The sequence below is a fragment of the Colias philodice genome, chromosome 15, assembly GCF_061535455.1.
Source record: "Colias philodice isolate Cphi_HAF_F1 chromosome 15, ilColPhil1 Martin Lab GWU primary, whole genome shotgun sequence".
Taxonomy (NCBI): Eukaryota; Metazoa; Arthropoda; class Insecta; order Lepidoptera; family Pieridae; genus Colias; species Colias philodice.
Genome location: NC_143100.1, coordinates 7,839,828 through 7,858,582, shown reverse-complemented (window position 1 = coordinate 7,858,582; position 18,755 = coordinate 7,839,828). Strand labels below are relative to the sequence as shown.

At 33.0% G+C, this 18,755-nt stretch overlaps 1 protein-coding gene across 2 annotated transcripts; it reads right to left on the bottom strand.

The window, feature by feature from the left end:
- Positions 1–2,971: 2,971 nt before the first annotated feature.
- On the bottom strand, positions 2,972–18,559 carry CysRS (cysteine--tRNA ligase, cytoplasmic). 2 transcript variants are annotated; one of them, XM_089704373.1, is made up of 12 exons: positions 18,404–18,559; positions 18,094–18,291; positions 17,736–18,002; positions 16,869–17,085; positions 16,322–16,532; positions 12,873–13,105; positions 7,670–7,903; positions 7,192–7,327; positions 6,444–6,649; positions 5,752–5,914; positions 4,233–4,429; positions 2,972–3,850 (listed from the first exon to the last, which is right to left on the bottom strand). In XM_089704373.1, exons 2-12 carry the CDS (start codon positions 18,273–18,275, stop codon positions 3,725–3,727), a joined length of 2,172 nt encoding a protein of 723 aa, XP_089560499.1. In that variant the 5' UTR covers positions 18,276–18,291; positions 18,404–18,559; the 3' UTR covers positions 2,972–3,724. The 2 variants fall into 2 exon arrangements, with proteins under 2 accessions (XP_089560499.1, XP_089560501.1); XM_089704375.1 differs by having other exon boundaries at positions 18,379–18,537.
- Between the last annotated feature and the right edge of the window lie 196 nt (positions 18,560–18,755).

Genomic DNA, 18,755 nt, shown 5'->3' with positions numbered 1-18,755 from the left:
AATACAAACTAAAAATAAGGCTGTCAGATCTATAATCTTCTGAGGTAAAAAAACACGTAGGTGGTAGATAAATAACATTTATCTGTAATCACATAAAACATTAAAAAATTATGTCATAAATAATTACATATGTAAAACGAAATCAACCGCTACGAGCTTCCTTGATGCTTTTACTTAACTTGGCAGTTCAATTTCCGGAAATTCAAATCCATAAAAATCTGAACATATAATGGAGATGGTAAACGTCTTCATCTAATCGGAAGCAACCGTCAGCCTGAACATTTGAGTTTCATCGCAGGCAGTAGGCACCCACAATAAAGCTGAATAATTTCCTGTTTTACTTAAATTATTTTGATGTCTTACCTAAACGATGATTTATAGTAAGTTCTAAGTGGTTAGTAAACATTTTTAAGTTTAAACGGTGAGAAAGTTCTATAACTAGACATAAGTTTACTTTATTATTAGGTAGGTACGAATCAAACAATCGATATGATTAACTAATGTTATATACCTACATCAATTGTCCGCCGAATCCCCATATAGCAAAAAAAGAAGTACATATTTATATTGGTAATTACTAATTAATAGATTTAATCCATATTCTCGTATGCGGTAATCGAAAACAAATTAAGTAGGTACCGACCTATGTAAAATAATAATTCTAGCTCCATCATCTGTTAAAAAAGGGTACATACAACATACTTAAATTAAAACATCTTCACATCCACATGAAGGCGATATGCTTTTACATACCTACCAAAATCTCAGATTAAAATAAATATCAGGAAGCTTAATTATTTAATTATTAATTAATAAAAAATATCCATCTAGATTATTTCGCATATTAGTTTCGCTTTATAATTATTTAATTTATAGGGAACAATAAAAATGTTTAATGAGATTTAAATAATTAATGAGCCTGCATTTTTTCAGCAAATGGCTGGTGCGTGGCTTAGTGCGTGGGGTCGCAATGAAAAACAAGGCATAATTGCAACCCCATCCGCGAGGGACCGCCGAAACTCCGTCAAATGGTGCCTACAAGGGAGCTCTTTAATATCCTCGCCATATTTATAAATTAAGCACTGAGTCACATAAATCTCAACGTTATTTTAAAATAAGAAATATTGTAATAATTTATGTCTGCCTGGCCAGGCCACTTACCTATTGTATTATATATTTGCATGTACATAGTACATACACTTCGTTGGATGAAGCATAATATATATAAGCATAATATTCCATAGATGTAGAAACAATATTATCTACCTGATTACCACCAACCTATTTTATTTAATTATTTCAATTGGTAACAAACTTTTAAAAAGTACTTATATAAACATCTTATCTATCGTTTGATTAAGTTTCTTTATGAGAAATTTTTATATGTCGATCGGTAAACGGTCGCTAAAGATAAGTTTCAGCAAAACTTGACAAAAAATTATCAAGATACTTTGTCAAAGTTGAAACTTTTTTATTAAGGAATAATTAACATTGACCGTTACGTGCAATTGTTATATCTTCCAGAATTCTTCTTTTCGCCGACCGTTACAATTAAATTCCGCTAGAATTGCTCAGAATTATTTCCTATTGAAATGTTAATAAAAAAGTTTCCTCGAAACTAAGTTTTTCGTAAAATTCAGTTCGTTGGTTAATTATAATAACGTTACTGTATAATCGCAAAATCTGCTGAATGTGGAATAATAAAGAGTATTCAAATGATTGACATCTCGCCGGGCGGTCAACCGCTATGCTACCTACCTACTTTTAATATTTAAAATAAACTCACCCCTGCCTTAGCTTCAGTAATCGATTGTCGAAAATCTGACCGAAATCAGAATGATTACAATCAAATTCAACCTACTTGAATTACTTTCATTGTAGTCATTTTATCGATTGCAAATTCTTGAGAATTTTTAGGAATATATTGTAACTTCTTACTACGATTCGAGTATATTTTTGGGAGAGTGATTCCTTTATTGCATATAATTTAACGGATTTGTGTTGATCATTTCCAGAGAGGTCATGTTTGCTTACATAAAAATTAACTATTCCCCGATGGTAGTAGAGATGTAGGTAACTACCTAAGTATAATGTGTAAATTGTAATGTATTATGCATTTCTAAAATCAATCGAAATAAATATAACTACCGATGATGTCAATAGCTTTCTAGCTATTGATCTTTACAGACTAGGTAGGTACTAGATAAAAGGAGAGATAAGAAACTAAACGAAACAACGTCGGTCCTTTTCGAAACAACCAAGATCTTTATCTTGGTTGTTTCGAATGAAGAAAAATCCATATAACAACTGTCAGGTATATTCCAACATCGGATACAGGTTTTGATTACCTACACATTGCCTGGCATGTGAATTATGATCTTAACAATTCTGTGGCTAAGTTGATACACAGGTAGGGACTTCTTTTTTGATGATTGTAATAAAAAGAAGGCTGTGTGACCTCGCTAGTTATTAAAACACTTTTACTTAAAACTTAAAAAGTAATTTTTCCATTAAACCCATATTATTTACAGCGACGTCTACTTGAATTAAGTCTAAAAATAACGGCATGCGCTGAATACAGATGTCGGCAGTCGGACTCGTGCGATACTTGTGCCTCCCCACTAAAACACTATTGAACAAAAAACCCAACGCAGATTGTTTACTCCACTTTTTACCTTTTTTAAAACTTCTGTTCACCTTTTTAGGGTATTTTCGTCGCGCACGCGGCTCCCGTTTCTCATTGAAAAATACGTCTATTGTGATTTGACGACGCCTCAATTCATCCCATAATTTAGTTATCTATTAGATACAAATTCGAGGATTTGTACCCTACGTGATTTTTATTGCGTTTTGATGCACGTCGGATCATTTAATCATAATCGGACGATCACAATTCGGTAAACAAGGAATTTTGTGGACGTGTTTGTTTTTTCAACTTTGGTTGTTTATTTATAAATAAAAACAGCTTAGATATGGTAAAAAATCGTATATTGTTTTCTGAACAAAGAGATACAAAAATATTTGTTATAAACAAAAAGCATATTTTATTTAAAATAAGTTTTAAAGGGGAAAGTAAAATATTTCAGACCATGCTTAATTATAACATTCACAAAGCAGTTTTTTTTTTACTAACTTAGTATGAAAGTAAATGCCACTTAATTGGTGTAACTTAAACCAATAAAATATTGAGCCCTGTAACAAATACAATTGATGTAGAATTTATTATGTGTAGGTACTTTTAAAATCCTAAGTTAATTATTTATTTATTTTCTAGGAGAATTTAGCTTAATATGATAACTTAATATTTACTATACCAATTAATACGTTAAATTATAAATAAGTAAATTGAATCGTTACTTGCAGTTAAATTAAATAATTCGTGAGATAACGTTACTTATTCAGCAGACACTGCAATCCCATTATTTTAAGTTAACATTTGTTTACCTTTCAGTATCTGTAAATATTATTTCAAATAATAAGTGACCCACTAATTTTTATAATTATTTAAAACACCCTCAAAATTACGAAATGAGAAACGCTTGCGCGCAATACAGTATAACTTTAAATGTTATTTGAGACGTTGCAAACAATTGAACTTTATTTATATAAATAGAGTCATTAATGACAAAATATTTTATACATATTATGTAGACACAAAAATGAACTAATACTTTTAATTAATATTAAAAAATGTTGTACCAATTCGAAGCCGTTTTACGACGGTTTATGAACTATTTATTGAGGCGAGATATTCGTTATATTTCTTCTCTTGTGCCTGTTGCAATTTCTGCAGCTTCTTGACTAATCCCTTACTTAACTCCTTTCCTTCGTGATCGTGTGTTGGTAAACCCTGGGAAATATATTTTGTTATTATTAAGTACACTATATCACAGTTAATACTATACTAAACATAAACAGTTGTTAGGATATGTATGGAATTTGTTACAGAGATAGATTATAGTCTGGATAAGCTCATAGACTACTTTTCATGCGGGTACACTACCACGTGATTGAAGCCGCGAGATCAAGATATAATAAAATTTACACATGTAGATTTCTGACTTGAGGCGCAAAAAAGGCCATTTATAAGTTTAACTTTGTCTGTTTGTGACGTATCACAGTTCGATCGAAATGAATGATTTGATTTGGTTAATGTTAATTATGGATGTTTTGTTTGTCGATATTGATTATATCAATTGGTTTCAAAAAACTATAGTAAAAAAAAAGTTCACCTTATCATCAAACTTGGAATATTTATCCGACTCCCGTTTGAACATCTCTCCAGGAGGTATTTTCTTCTGTTCTTCTTTCGCCTTCTGCGCTTTCAGCAATTCTTCTTTCTTCTTCTGCTTTTCGGCTTCGATGCGTTTCTTCTCCTCGCGCTCCCGAGCAAGCTCTTCTTTGCAAACTAGTTTCACAATTGTGCGATCTATGGGGAATTTAAAAAAATAAAAATCAGTTTCGTAATATATTTGCTACATGGAGAATTAAAAAAAAATTAAAAACACATAGATATTTGCTACATATAATAGATTCTTGCTAACAACCTTGATTTCATTAAATAATAAGATACTTGTTATATGTAATATAAAAATCGCTGTTCTACCTTTTCCTATGGGTAAATCACGGTGCAGTCACTGGAGCATTTACAAGTCAGAAGTAAATTCGTCGTTATTAAATTTTATAACACAGTTCTCCGAACACGGATTCGGTGTTTAACGATAAACTGATTGTAAAACTAACGAGCACATAGCATATAACACGAAAATGTAATCGAACGAGGGTGGAGCGACGCTTTTTGGCAAAATATTCAAACCAAAAATTAACGCAAGGTTAAACGAAATATTACAGGTAAAGGCACACTGAGCATTTCTATCTGTATAACTGCAATCTCCAAAGTATGTTACTCTAAAGTTTTTCGTTAATTTTCGTTAATTAGTAGAGATATTTTCTTATTCATTTAGATTTAATTCTTTACAGCACATACAACTTGACAATTATTAACTCTTAACCCGTAGTAAACAAATGTTCTAATACTTATGATGCTTATCACGATGATTTCGATAAAGATGGTGATAATTATGAATATGATTATGAAGATGATAATAATAATATCCCACAACACAGTAAAGTTCTCTAAAGGGCCACTGCGTGTTGGATCCGTGTCCCCACGTAAGCCTTCCAAAGGTCTGGGTACCGTCCTTCTGGTGGTACCCGAGTATTATGGAACCGAGAAACATGACGACGCGGTGGTAAAGTAACTGCCACTGAGCCGACGGTCCCGGGTTCGATCCCCGGTCAGGGCAAATATTTGTGTGATGAACTCAATTATTTGTTTTTGGGTCTGGGTGTTATTATGTATTATATATTACATATGTATTTATTAAATATTATATTTATCGTCGCCTAGTACCCACAACACAAGCCTTAATTGAGCTTACTGTGGGACTAGGGCGATTTGTGTAATAATGTCCTATAATAAAAAAAAACAGCACAATATCTAACCATTTTCTACGAAAAACGATAATCACAAATCTAAAATAATAAAATTACTGTAAGTCATTTTGATTAATGTTGTCAATCTTCGTTGCGTATCGTCCTTGCAGAAAAATGCGGACCATTTTTAGCCTGATCGTGCGGGGTGAGGTAAGAGTTTAATTTTGGCGGGAGGCGGAGAGTGTCCGTTCTGTAGCGTTTAGCTACTATTATGTATTCTGTGATAATAATACATTATAATAATATATCTCTCACCCGGCTTGTCCTCGAGCCGCACGCCCAGCTCGGGCAGCACGCTGTCCCGCAGCGCGTCGCACAGCGCCAGCACGGGCCCGCACGCCGCACCACGTGCTGCATCACGCACTTGCCCGCGGAACACGCTCAGTGCTTCTAAGTATGGCATCACCGCTTCTTCTAGCTGTTGGATTATCGTTATTTATTCTACTGTGAAATACACGAACTACACAAATTAAGACGAATTTAAATTTTTGTACATTGACCTCAAACAGACTAACAAGCCACTATAGCTGAAGAAAGTGCATAAGAACTCGTGAACAAATACATTTACTCATATTATATCATAAAAATGAAGTCAATCCGGTCATTACATAATTTAAATAAGGTTCAATGTCAGTTGCACAATATGCAATCACAAACAGGCAACTCAATCTAGTCTCGCCATCGAACGATTTGATCGCTAATACGAGTGAATTTATTTATATTATGAGATCAATTTACATAAAGAAAAAAATTAATAGACCTTAAAATCTTTTTTGCAGGTTTAAATCAATATTATTTTTATGATAAGGCATGGTCCTTCGAGCTGGATTGTGTATACTGTACAGATTGAAATCTAAAACTCTGTTCTTTAAATTACTTCATAGCGATTATCGATTATTATCCACATTTAACAAAAAAATCCTGACATAATATTAAAGAAAACTTACACAAACGTTATTAGCGTCACCAACTGGGAAACCAATAAGGCCTCTAGGGCCTTCAATAGCTCCAAATATATGCAGTATATCTGTAACATATTTTGCTGCAGATGCCAAAATTGGTGAGTTCCTTGGTGTGGTTTGACGTAAGTACACATGGACCGCACCTACTAGCTCGCGGAGTGCGTCTATGGCACTTCTAGTGTCTATGTTATCTGTTATTAAAATAAACAAAAATAAATGAAAAATGCTTTTTATTGTGAAACAATATAAGCATAAATAATTAAACATTACAATGATTTAAGTTTAGTCAATGATTTAAGTTAACTTTAGTTAAGGAAGAGCGGGTCCCCCTGACACAGGTTTTTGTAAACTTACTAGGAGGACTCATCCAATTTCTGTATTTGAAAATTGTGCGTATGAAATAAATATATTTTTCATTTTCATTTTCATTTTCATGTAAGTAATCCCATAATTGAATGTACATGTATATTTTTTGTTGTCAAATAAAGAATTTATTTATTTATTTATTGATATATTATTATTCTGCAAGTATCTACATCTTCTTGAACTCAAAAATAATCTTTTATCTTATCACCTAATTCTAGTAATTTATATCTATTTGTATGTGTGTTTGTTTAAAAATCTTATAAAAGATGAAAATAAAATTCAATAGGGATCATTGACGAAGTCAGACGAAGATGAAGTTATTAGGTTATTCTACAAAAAGCTATAAATTTATATCCGATTAACATACCACAAAGTGCCGCATGAACTTGCTCCTTCACTATTCCTATTTTATTAGAGAGCTGTTGTTCCTCCGGACTCCATTCCCCTCCGCATCCTTCATCATATCCACTTCGTAACGCATCTTTGACGGTCAAGAAGAATTCCTAAAAAATTATATGTCTCTAATCACCTGTCATTAATAGATTAGGTATAGTGGAACTGCATTTAGAATATAAGTTTTTAATTTTATAACAAAAAGTAGCCTGTTAAGTAAGAAAATAGTATTTTTCGGTAAAGAAGAATTCCTAAAAAATTATATGCTAGAGATTAAGAAAAGTTACGTAAGTAGGCGTCTTTGACGGTCAAGAAGAATTCCTATAAAATGTTAGAGATTAAAACAAGTATTACAACCAAATTTGACACATACATAATATTCTTTTGAATCATAACGAAACCAGATTGACGCACAAATCAATTAATCACTGTTAATCTTTCAAACTACTTACATTAAACAATTTTTCAGTCTGAATAGCCATTTCCATTGTATTATCTGAGTAATCTAATGTATCCTTCCAGCCGTGCAATAGAAAAGCGATACGCAACTGACGCGCTGTGTGACGTCGTAACGCGTCAGATATCGTCACGAAGTTCTTCAATGATTTCGACATTTTACAACCAGCTATGGTTAGATGACCAGTGTGAAGGAAGTAATTCACCCATCCTGGCTTGTCGAAATATGCCTGTTTAAGTGAAATAACGATAAATTAAGTATTGTAATTACTGATTCTATCAAAATATAATAAAGGAGAATGGGCATTTTACTATGGAAGTTGGGCCTGAACCCTTAAGTTGGACCAATACACATGAGATATTGTTTTTATAATAGATCATAACACATACATAACGGGAAAAATATATATAAAAAAATAATCAACCGGGTTTTTGTACAGTCACATCAAGTTTTATTTCTTTGTGTATAATATTTTTTGCAATAAATAACTGTTATAAGACAATGACAATATCTTTATGTTACTCCAATTCACTTTCACTTACAAATACGTTCTAATCTTAAGGGCGCGTATAAAGTCAAATCACCAATCAACTTTTAGTTGATACGTGTAATATTCAAGACCAAATATAAAAAATAAAATATATGTAAAACTTGATGATATTTTCGATTATATTGTCAGATCAAAAACATAAAATATTGAAATTGACTCGATAGAAAAAATTCACGAAGTTACCTCTAAATTTCACACTTTTACGTTTTTTACTGGACATGGTAATACTTATTATGATTTTTTTTTCATAAACAATTATAGTTATTAAAACATTTGCAAGATATTTGTCAGAGCATTTTGTGTAATTACTTTTAGTTTTGGTTTAATCACGATAAAACACTTTTGGCGCTTACTATATTTTTAATTACGCAAGAAATCATCTTCCATCGCACGTTCCGGGAGCTAAAAACATAATTCTATTTCATACATCAGACGCTATCGCTCCGTTGAGACGAGTAGACCACGCTAAAATTGCTGCGCCGTGTTTTATAATTACGCCGAATATTGATTTGTTGAAAATGGTAAACAAAATGAAAAGACTTAAGAAACGAGAACTAAAGAAGATTCAAATTGAAAAGATAACTAAATGTCGAAGGTAATAATGTATATAATGTATAATATAATAGTATTGTTATAATATTAATAAATAATAATTATAATATAAAAAGATAAGTCTTGATTTACCTATTTGAGAAAGTTTAGTTTCTGTAAAATAATTTCCGCGGGCTGAGTATTGACGCGATAGCAGCAGCAACTATAGATAGGTAAATAAAATTCATAGTGGTACCTAATTCTTACAGTCGCGGTGCAATCAATCAAGTCAAGAAAGATTTATATTATTATTATTACTATAGGCAGATCCTATGTTCGCTCCAGTAAATAATAATATCAATAATATGTAAACCGGTTGTGAATAGTACATATATATTATATTTACAATCTGTATTAGATAATCATACATAACATCTATACATAGGTATAACAAATTCGTACGAAAGTCAAAACTGTACTTACATTGAATAGGTATTTTTTTATAATATACATATGGTCCGGGAGCCAGCAGCAGATTTTATGACCAAGTTCCTCTCAAGCGGTAATTAGTAAAATGCATCAAAGTATAGTATTATGAAGCCTCGTGAACGTCAGCTGGAGCTCGGTTGGGGGGAAGAGCGGTTGTAGCCTCCCGTATCAGCTGACGGTTTTTCCACCAAGATACAGCCAGCTGACATATATATTTATCCACAGTTACATATAAGCTATCATCAGGTAAATTTTTGTTTGAGAGGAAATAACGGAAAATAAATTTTTCTTTAAATTTAACTTTCATGTTCGAGACACCAGCTGACGTATAATACACCATGTTGTAACCAGCTGACTATTTTTTTTCGTTGAGATATTGGGTTAGCTACAATTTGACAAATTTTTAGCTGAGAGGAAATGAATGAATGAATGTATTTTTTTTCCTACGTGCGTGGGAGGCTACAACCGCTCACCCCCCCAACCAAGCGCCAGCTGACGTTCACGAGGCTTTATAATACTATACTCTGATGCTTCTGACGAATTATCTCTTGAGAGGAAATAATGAACCCAATTTGCACCTGGCTCCCTAACCAATATGTATATGTATATATATAATATATTCATAATCTGTATTACATAGTAATATGTAGTACATATCTATACATAAATATAGTTTATTTGTATATATTATAAATTTCTAAATTTCGAAGAACTTTGTAATATTTTATAAAGGATAATTTTTATTTTTATTTTTAGAATAATTGCTGAGTCGAAAAATGTCGTACAATCTAATAGTCCATTGAATAAAAAGTTCTAGAGTGCGTGAGTTAGTAACGTAAGATGTTTCTTCGGAAACATGTCAAGAGTCCCTAGGTAATAAACATACTAAAACCCCGGGCCACTAGGAGGAGCCCCGGAGTGGGGGGAGGGGGAAAATGGGTCCATTTTTTCATTTTTCGCTTAAATCTCAAAAACGGTACATGTTAGAGAAAAACTTTCAAGGAAAAGTTGAAAGGCCATAAAATTATCTACAAGTTGTACCTGAATCATTTTTTCCTATATCCTACCGTTTCTGAGTTATACGCAGTAAAACATGATTTTGGCTCAAACAATTTCCACATCAATCGATCAAAAAATATTTCTTTCTTCCAAAAAACTCAAAAGTGCAACTTGTGACCGGTACTGATAGATTGCTCTTAATTAGGTCTATAATTGGTAAAATAAACACATTCCTCCATGGAAGCCTTTAGGAGGAATCGATTGTCAAAATATTATATTATGGTAGTTTGACTTACTGAACTTGATCTTTTTATTTTTTTCTTCAAAAAAACTCAAAAGTGCAACTTGTGACCGATACTGATAGATTGCTCATAATTGGGTCTATAATTAGTAAAATAAACACATTCCTCCATGGAAGCCTTTAGGAGGAATCGATTTTCAAAATACTATATTAGGGTAGTTTGAGTTACTGAACTTGATCTTTTTATTTTTTTCTTCCAAAAAACTCAAAAGTGCAACTTGTGACTGGTACTGTTAGATTGCTCTTAATTAGGTCTATAATTGGTAAAATAAACACATTCCTCCATGGAAGCCTTTAGGAGGAATCGATTGTCAAAATACTATATTAGGGTAGTTTGAGTTACTGAACTTGATCTTTTTATTTTTTTCTTCCAAAAAACTCAAAAGTGCAACTTGTGACCGGTACAGATAGATTGCTCATAATTAGGTCTATCATTGATAAAAATACTAGATTCCACCACGGAGGCGTTTACGGGGAATTGAATTTTATTAGGGTAGATACGATACTTGAACTTTTTATTTTTTTTCTTCCAAAAAAACTCAAAAGTGCAACTTGTGACCGGTACCGATAGATTGCTCATAATTAGGTCTATCATTGATAAAAAAACCAGATTCCACCATGGAGGCCTTTAGGAGGTATTGAATTTTATTAGGGTAGTTAGTTAAAAAGTTCATGTATCGTAACCTAATTAAGAGCAATCTATCAGTACTGGTCACAAGTTGCACATTTGAGTTTTTTGGAAGAAAGAAATATTTTTTGATCGATTGATGTTGAAATTGTTTGAGCCAAAATCATGTTTTACTGCGTATAACTCAGAAACGGTAGGATATAGGAAAAAATGATTCAGGTACAACTTGTAGATAATTTTATGGCCTTTCAATTTTTCCTTGAAAGTTTTTCTCTAACATGTACCGTTTTTGAGATTTAAGCGAAAAATGAAAAAATGGACCCATTTCCCCCCTCCCCCCACTTCGGGGCTCCTCCTAGTGGCCCGGGGTTTTAGTATGTTTATTACCTAGGGACTCTTGAACTGTTTCCGAAGAAACATCTTACGTTACTAACTCACGCACTCTAGACCCCCCTTGGAGGGACTCATTCAATGGACTATAACCAAATTAATCAAAATAAAGTTCTGGAGGAATGTGTGTCGTCGACTGCGTATGTTTATTTAAAAATAGTATCTATACTCGCTATTTCGACAGACTTTTTTTACGGATTCGTGTTCTATACTGTTTCCCTAATATTGTTTTTTTTTTTATATATTACATACAGACAGTTTTTTTACTGTTTTATAATATGTATAGATTATCATTTATAATTATAAACAAATAATAATAAAAAGACATATTACATAATTTGTGATGATTTCAAATTCACTGTTTTATACAATTATTTTAGACAACATACCTACTAACTACCGAAAATACGCGTTGAACGAGCGAAGAATATTGTGTATAATTTAGCGTGCGATGAACTTTACGTACGTTGGATGAGCCGGGTGTATGAGGGTATTGTGAGGGCGCGCGGCATGGCGCGTAATGGGCTGGGCTTAATCGTAGAATTATCTGGCTTTATACGCCCTCTTAAGCCTTCTAATAACCGAAATACACTAATATTATGTTTTGTAACAGGTACCTATACCGTGTTTATTATAATTCAACGTAGTTAGACGTTCTTTGTGGCTAAACTCAGTCACTCCAGTGACATTTAGATTTATATTTACTTCACTCGAATTAAAAACACCGCTATTGTGCGCAAAATAATAGCCAAATAAATAAAACTTTTTGCCTTGACTGTACAAGAACCCGGTTGATTTATTTTTTTATTTTATTTTTTTCTTAAGGTATGTGTAATGATAAATCACAAAAACAATATTTCGTGTGTATTGGTCTTAGCCCAAGTTTCAGGCCCAATTTGCCCATTCTCCTTTATATTTTCACCATGTTATATATTAGGGAAATTTAATATTATTAGCACATCATAAGAAATAAAAATATGAATTTTATACCAAGTTTCTGTATACTGATATTATAAAGAGAAAAAAAATTGACCTTTTGCTTGTAATAATTAAAAACTAGTGAAGTGAACCTTATACAAAAATTGTTTCACCAGCATAATCCAAAAAATTTAAATTTATTTTTTATCAAAGACAGAGCAAAGACACATGCGGCTAATATGATATAAAAATATTTTAAATACTGCATATAACACGAAAAGAATCCATAGCCTAATTTAATAAATGCTTTATTTTACTCTCGAAAACATACTAACTTCACTATGAGCCAACTCATTAATAAATGCTTTATTTACTCTCGAAAACATACTAACCTCACTTTGAGCCAACTCATTATCATGGTGCGGGAACTTCAAATCCACTCCCCCAGTGTGTATATCTAAATTGGAACCACACACATCACCCGCCATAGCCGAGCACTCTATATGCCAGCCTGGCCTGCCCGCACCCCAAGGTGAATCCCATGATGGTTCTCCGGCTTTACTCTTCTTCCATAGAGCAAAGTCATTGGGCGACTTTTTCTCGGCACTTTCGTCGCTCAAATCACCTGTAATAAATAGATTAGGTATAATGGAACTGCATTTTAGAATAAATGGAAATATAAGTTTTTAATTTTATAACAAAAAATAGCCTATGTTCTCCCTTAAATTATTTTTAAGCTATTGCATAGCTTCTATCGCGGGGACCGAATCCAGAAATTTAGTAACGAAAAACCTCACGCTCCCCACTCTTACGGGCGCGGAGGTGTGGCTTGAAGGCATAGCATGCAATAGCTTTACCGCGGCAGTCCCAGAGTGCACACGTCTTTTTTTTAATTACATTTCTTTGGAAAGTTGGAAATGTTTGCTATCACTAGTACCTAACAGCAGGATAGACAAAACTTGAATGGGGGGCAATCTCATCCAGAGGCGGCTCGCCCTAAGGAGCGCTGGTGCAGTGAACTCCCATAAATAATTATAATAAAATTATACTCCTTAATTTCATTATTAATATTAATTATTAATATTTAAAATCAATCGTAATCGTAAAAAAACTACTGTCAATACCAATGAATATATCCATCATTCCATCATTCCATACACATGTATAATACTGTATTATACAGTCTGTAACGCGCGAAGCGGAGCGCTCACGATTGCGCTCCAATGAAAAAATATTTAGTACATTTCCTAATACGAAATCCAATAGGAGTGAAAGAGAGAGGTTTGCCAGTGCCCTGCGCGTGAAACAGAAGATTTTCTATGGAAAAATAGCAAAATTCTGAGCGCTGCTCCCGCAAACGTTGCCGGTTCGTTTTTACCGCCGCGCCTGGGCGCCCGTACACAGGACAGCGATTGCGCGCGACGTTGCCACTCTCTATAATATAAACAAACACTCGACTCTCGAGTCAACTTCAATGCAAGCGCGCGCAAAATCATAAGATACGTGTTGAAATAGTCTATAGTTATCAGTATTACTTGTGAGTGTGAAAATGAACAATTATAATGTAGCGTTCATTAAAAAGTGTGTTAAAACCATAGAAATCTAAATAACAAGACACATAGAAGTGCTATTATGTCATAATTAGTATGAAAACCACTGTCGCCAAAATCCACACATTTAAAACGATATCTAGACAGTTCACACAAGTAAACTATGCCTTTTATTGGACAGCTTAATTTTAATGAAAACTAACATAAATAATAAATTTCGCATTTTAATATGTACCCTATATCACGACTTTACGGTTTATTTTAGTATAACATCCCTAGGTACGTAAGATGTTTTGTTTCCTTTTGCTTAAAAACTTCAAATACGAAAAAGTTCGGCTACTCGACAACAGAGGGCGTTAATTTTTGATAGATATAATTTTAACCTCAACGCATAGAAATAAGGTTGAAATTTCATTAACGTTCATTCAACGCTTTAGTGATGTAAGACTTCATCAGCCTTGTTATCGATAGTTAAGTGATAGTTAACAAGTAAGAAATATATAGTTGTTGATTTTAATACAGTGGTAGGCTCATCTCGTGGGCCCACGGCAGACTGTAGGTACATATAGGTATAAGAAATAAAAACATGTTATGTACTTAAATATTTATTTATCTATATATACAAACTAGTATATACAAATAATAAAACAGTGTCTGTACATTATATATTAAAAAAAATGGAGGGGGTTTAGAAACTGAGTTTAAATTTGAAAATCTCGAACACCTGATGCAGAACCGCGCCAGACCACCAAAAATTATAAGAGTTATAACAATTACTTAATGTACGTCTTTTTGTTGTGACATTGAAATCATCTTCTTTGAAATGTTTTTAACATATCCTACTATAGCCTGTAGGGAACCAATTTCTTTTCCCAGTCGCGGATATCCATTCGTCCTTAATGTCAGGACGGCGTTGTGGAAATCTACAAAGAATATATTTAACATAAAATAGTTTTGTCAACCTAAGCGAAGAATGTCCTTTATTGTATACTAGCAATCCGCCTGCGGCTTCGCCCGCGTTTTCAAAAAAAAACCCGCATAGTTCCCGTTCCCGTGGGATTTCCGGGATAAAACCTAGCCTATGTCACTCAGAAATGATGTAGCTTTCCAACAGTGAAAGAATTTTTCAAATCTGCCAAGTAGTTTCGGAGCCTATTCAATTCATACAAACAAACAAACAAAAAATCAAACCTTTCCTCTTTATAATATTTGTATAGATTTAATTAATGTGATTCTGTATCGACAGTAAAATTGTCCGAAAATGATTGTATCGATGTACTTAGTTTAAAAAGTTATATATCAGTTATAAAAATAAAATAGAATTCAAATTAAAATATAATCCAATTATTCCATCAGTCGTCATATTACGCAAAAAAACATCGTATTACGATATCGAAAAATTTTAACACATCACATCACTAGCTTGCGACTATTTACTCTTTATCGTTAACAATGCAGTACATTGCTTCTTGTAATTGTCATTTGATAACATCTGGCCGTTATAACAACCGACCTGTCAGATGTTGACAATAGTAAAAGGCAATGTATAGCTAAACGTGATGAGAGGAACGGTTGACTGTGTCATTCGTATTGCTTGTAAATATTGTTTAATTTTAAGGAAAAACGGCAATATTTATAAACAAAAATACTTGCCGGTGAAATGTTATTCCTTTATTAGTATAATTACAATTTATGGAAGAATTTCCGCACTGGGAAATGCTGCAACACACCATGTTTACTCACGCACGTGTCAGAAACAACTGAACAAGCGACCACCAAGCGACGAACAGACTTGTGGAATGGTAACCACCTGAGCGGCGACAATGTCACGCGCGCTTACGACTTCTAGTGTCTTGTTATTTAGATTTCTATGGTTAAAACGTTACAAATTCGGCTTGAATTGAAAGCTAAGGGACTGCCACGGCCTAAACTTGACCTTACGCAAAAATGTACGACAAAAACGAAAACATATACGCGTGTGTTTAAATCCGAACAATATTATGTGAAAACACCGTGGTTGTGTGGTTGTGATGAAAGCAACAACAGACATTTACGAATGTCTTGTCGCTTTAAGTTATTATAGATATTTTTGCGCACCAAAAAGAAAGACGTATGTATTTCCTTTATAAGTAATTTTTTTGTTAAATGTACTGCTTTACACCATGTATTTTCAGTGTTTTATTTCAAGTGAACACCCATAAAATTTTGTCACGAGCCGCCTCTGATCTCATCTTAAGTGTATCGTCATCATCATAATATAATATAAATATTTCATATTATAGAATGCTTACCTTCTCCTTCTTGTAAGGATTTTGCATCCCCATATGCCTCAGGAACCAGCCGAGCATAGTGATGTTTGTCTTTACCATCAAATTCACTAACATTAAAATACACTGATCCTTTTGATTCATAAGCAAGACCATTATCAATAATTTTCTGTATAAATGCAATAATTTGTGGTACATATTCGCTAACCCTTGTTAATACATCAGGAGGTAAGATCTGTAAAAAGATTAAACAGTTATTATTTACATTTAATATTATATGAAAGAATATACAAGATGAATCAAAGAAGCTTCAACATGATTTTTTTTTTATTGAAAAATATATTATAACTTGTGTTTTATTAAGCTATTGCATAGCTTCTATCGCGGTTCTTGAGCGCGGGGACCGTATCCAGAAATTCCGTAACGAAAAAACCTCACGCTCCCCACTTCGACGGGCACGGAGGTGTGGCTTGAAGGCATAGCATGCAATAGCTTTAACGCGGCAGTCCTCAAGTGCCACACGTCTTTTTTTTTTAAGTTACAAAATACATTTAAAATAGAATCAACATACATTTAAGGCCTTCATGTCTTTATGGTATTCATTTTCCCAATACCTAGAAAGTTTTGTGAATACTGCATTGTCTGTGACACTCGCACCATATTTGCTATCTAACCATTCTGATAATGGATCTTTAGCAGATTTTAACATTTCAGCCTTAGCGGAATTAATTTTTTCTTCATCATTTGATTCTACAGCTGCTTTTAATTCTTTTACTGCTCTTGCAACACTGAAAATAATATTATTTCATTTATTCTAAAATTAATAATTATTAATAAGAAAGGGCAAACTAAGAAATAGTAGAATTTGAAGTTTGATTAAAAACACATATAGAGGGCAACTTGGATAGGAATTATCCCGGAAATCCCACAGGAACGGGAATGGTTTTTATTTGAAATCGCGGGCGAAGCCACGGGCGGAAACCTAGTACTTAATAAATGTTGATGAATAATATGAATTCTAGCTATAAAAAGATAAACTATTGCCTGCCTGTGTATTTCTCATCCCCATTTGTTCTCTCATAAGATAATTGTTATAGTGAATGAGTCATCTAGCTGTATCCTAGCTCTCTTTAAAATGTACCCGTGATAGAGATATATCTTGGAAATATTGGTCACTCATAATTGATATAAGATATAAAGGGATGGTAATATTTTACATGGATATTAAACATTTTATGCTACTTGAACAGTTTTTAAAAGTCCTTGAGTGTAACATGTTCAATGTATTTGTATGTTACAGCAATTCAATAATATTAACACAGGTTATTTCTGTATTACTTTGGCATAGCAGTGCAATGAACTCAAAAGAGACTGTGCCATACTATGCATGATGCAAGCTTGCAAATTTGGCTTCACTCTATAACCAAATAATACTTACTTATCTAGAATTTTTTGTAAACAATTTTTCTTGTCTAGGTCAGCAGTATTTTTCACTACTTCTTCATAATAATCCACAACAGCAGTTGCATCATCTACAATTGTGTTTAAACTTTTCTCCTCTCCAATATATTTCTCATATAAATAATTTTGTCTTCCTCTTTTAATAATTTTATCATCTATATCTGTTATGTTCATAACAAAAAATATATCATAACCAAAATAGTCTGTCAGAACACGTCGTAAAATATCAAATGATATATAGGACCTGAAATTAATTTTGGAAGTATTATTACATATTATTTAAAAATTATTATTGTTATCAATACGTAAAAGCAACAAATCCTTGAAGTTTGTACCTTGCATGGCCCATATGGGAAGCATCATATACCGTAGGACCGCAACTGTACCAATTGACTCGATTACCATTGGAACATACAAACTCTTCTTTTTGTCGTGTAAGACTATTATAAAGCTTTAAAGTTGGTCTTGCTTCCGACCTCACTGGCGGGCTCCAACTAGGTTGACTTCTCTTCGACATTTTTTATATGTTTAAACTATTCAAACGTAAGGAAAATAAGGTAATTTTAGCTAACCTCAAAGTAAACTCAATAAAAAAAATTATATTACAAAATTATAAATACTATTTTTCGTATTAAGCGTTATTACCGGTTTATTTGTTTCAAATTATATATTCTCCTTCATTTCTTTACAGCACTTTTTTAATAAAATGTAGTCGTAATGTATTTACTCCGATACAGCGGGTTAGCAACTTTTCAGTTTTGACACGTGTGCTGACACCTGACAACAGCTGATGTCCATCTGTGCAAATGTCACTGTGACAAAAGTCGTTTAGAAATAAGAACTAAAAAAATCATGGCATCTATCACCAAGTCTATCACCAATGCAAACTTAACTTAGCACCCCATCAATGGAATTTTGGGTCGAAAATGACCTTAATCGATAGGTCTTCGTTAGGTCTTTTAAGGTCCCACAATTTTTTCATTAGGTCCTCTTTAGT

Coding starts and splice junctions, on each gene's coding strand:
- CysRS (XM_089704373.1), bottom strand. CDS start 18,275: ATGTCGAAGAGAAGTCAACCTAGTTGGAGCCCGCCAGTGAGGTCGGAA. Junction 17,086..17,735: donor TTACAAAAAATTCTAGATAA/GTAAGTATTATT, acceptor TATTATTTTCAG/TGTTGCAAGAGCAGTAAAAG. Junction 13,106..16,321: donor ATCCTTACAAGAAGGAGAAG/GTAAGCATTCTA, acceptor TATTTATTACAG/GTGATTTGAGCGACGAAAGT.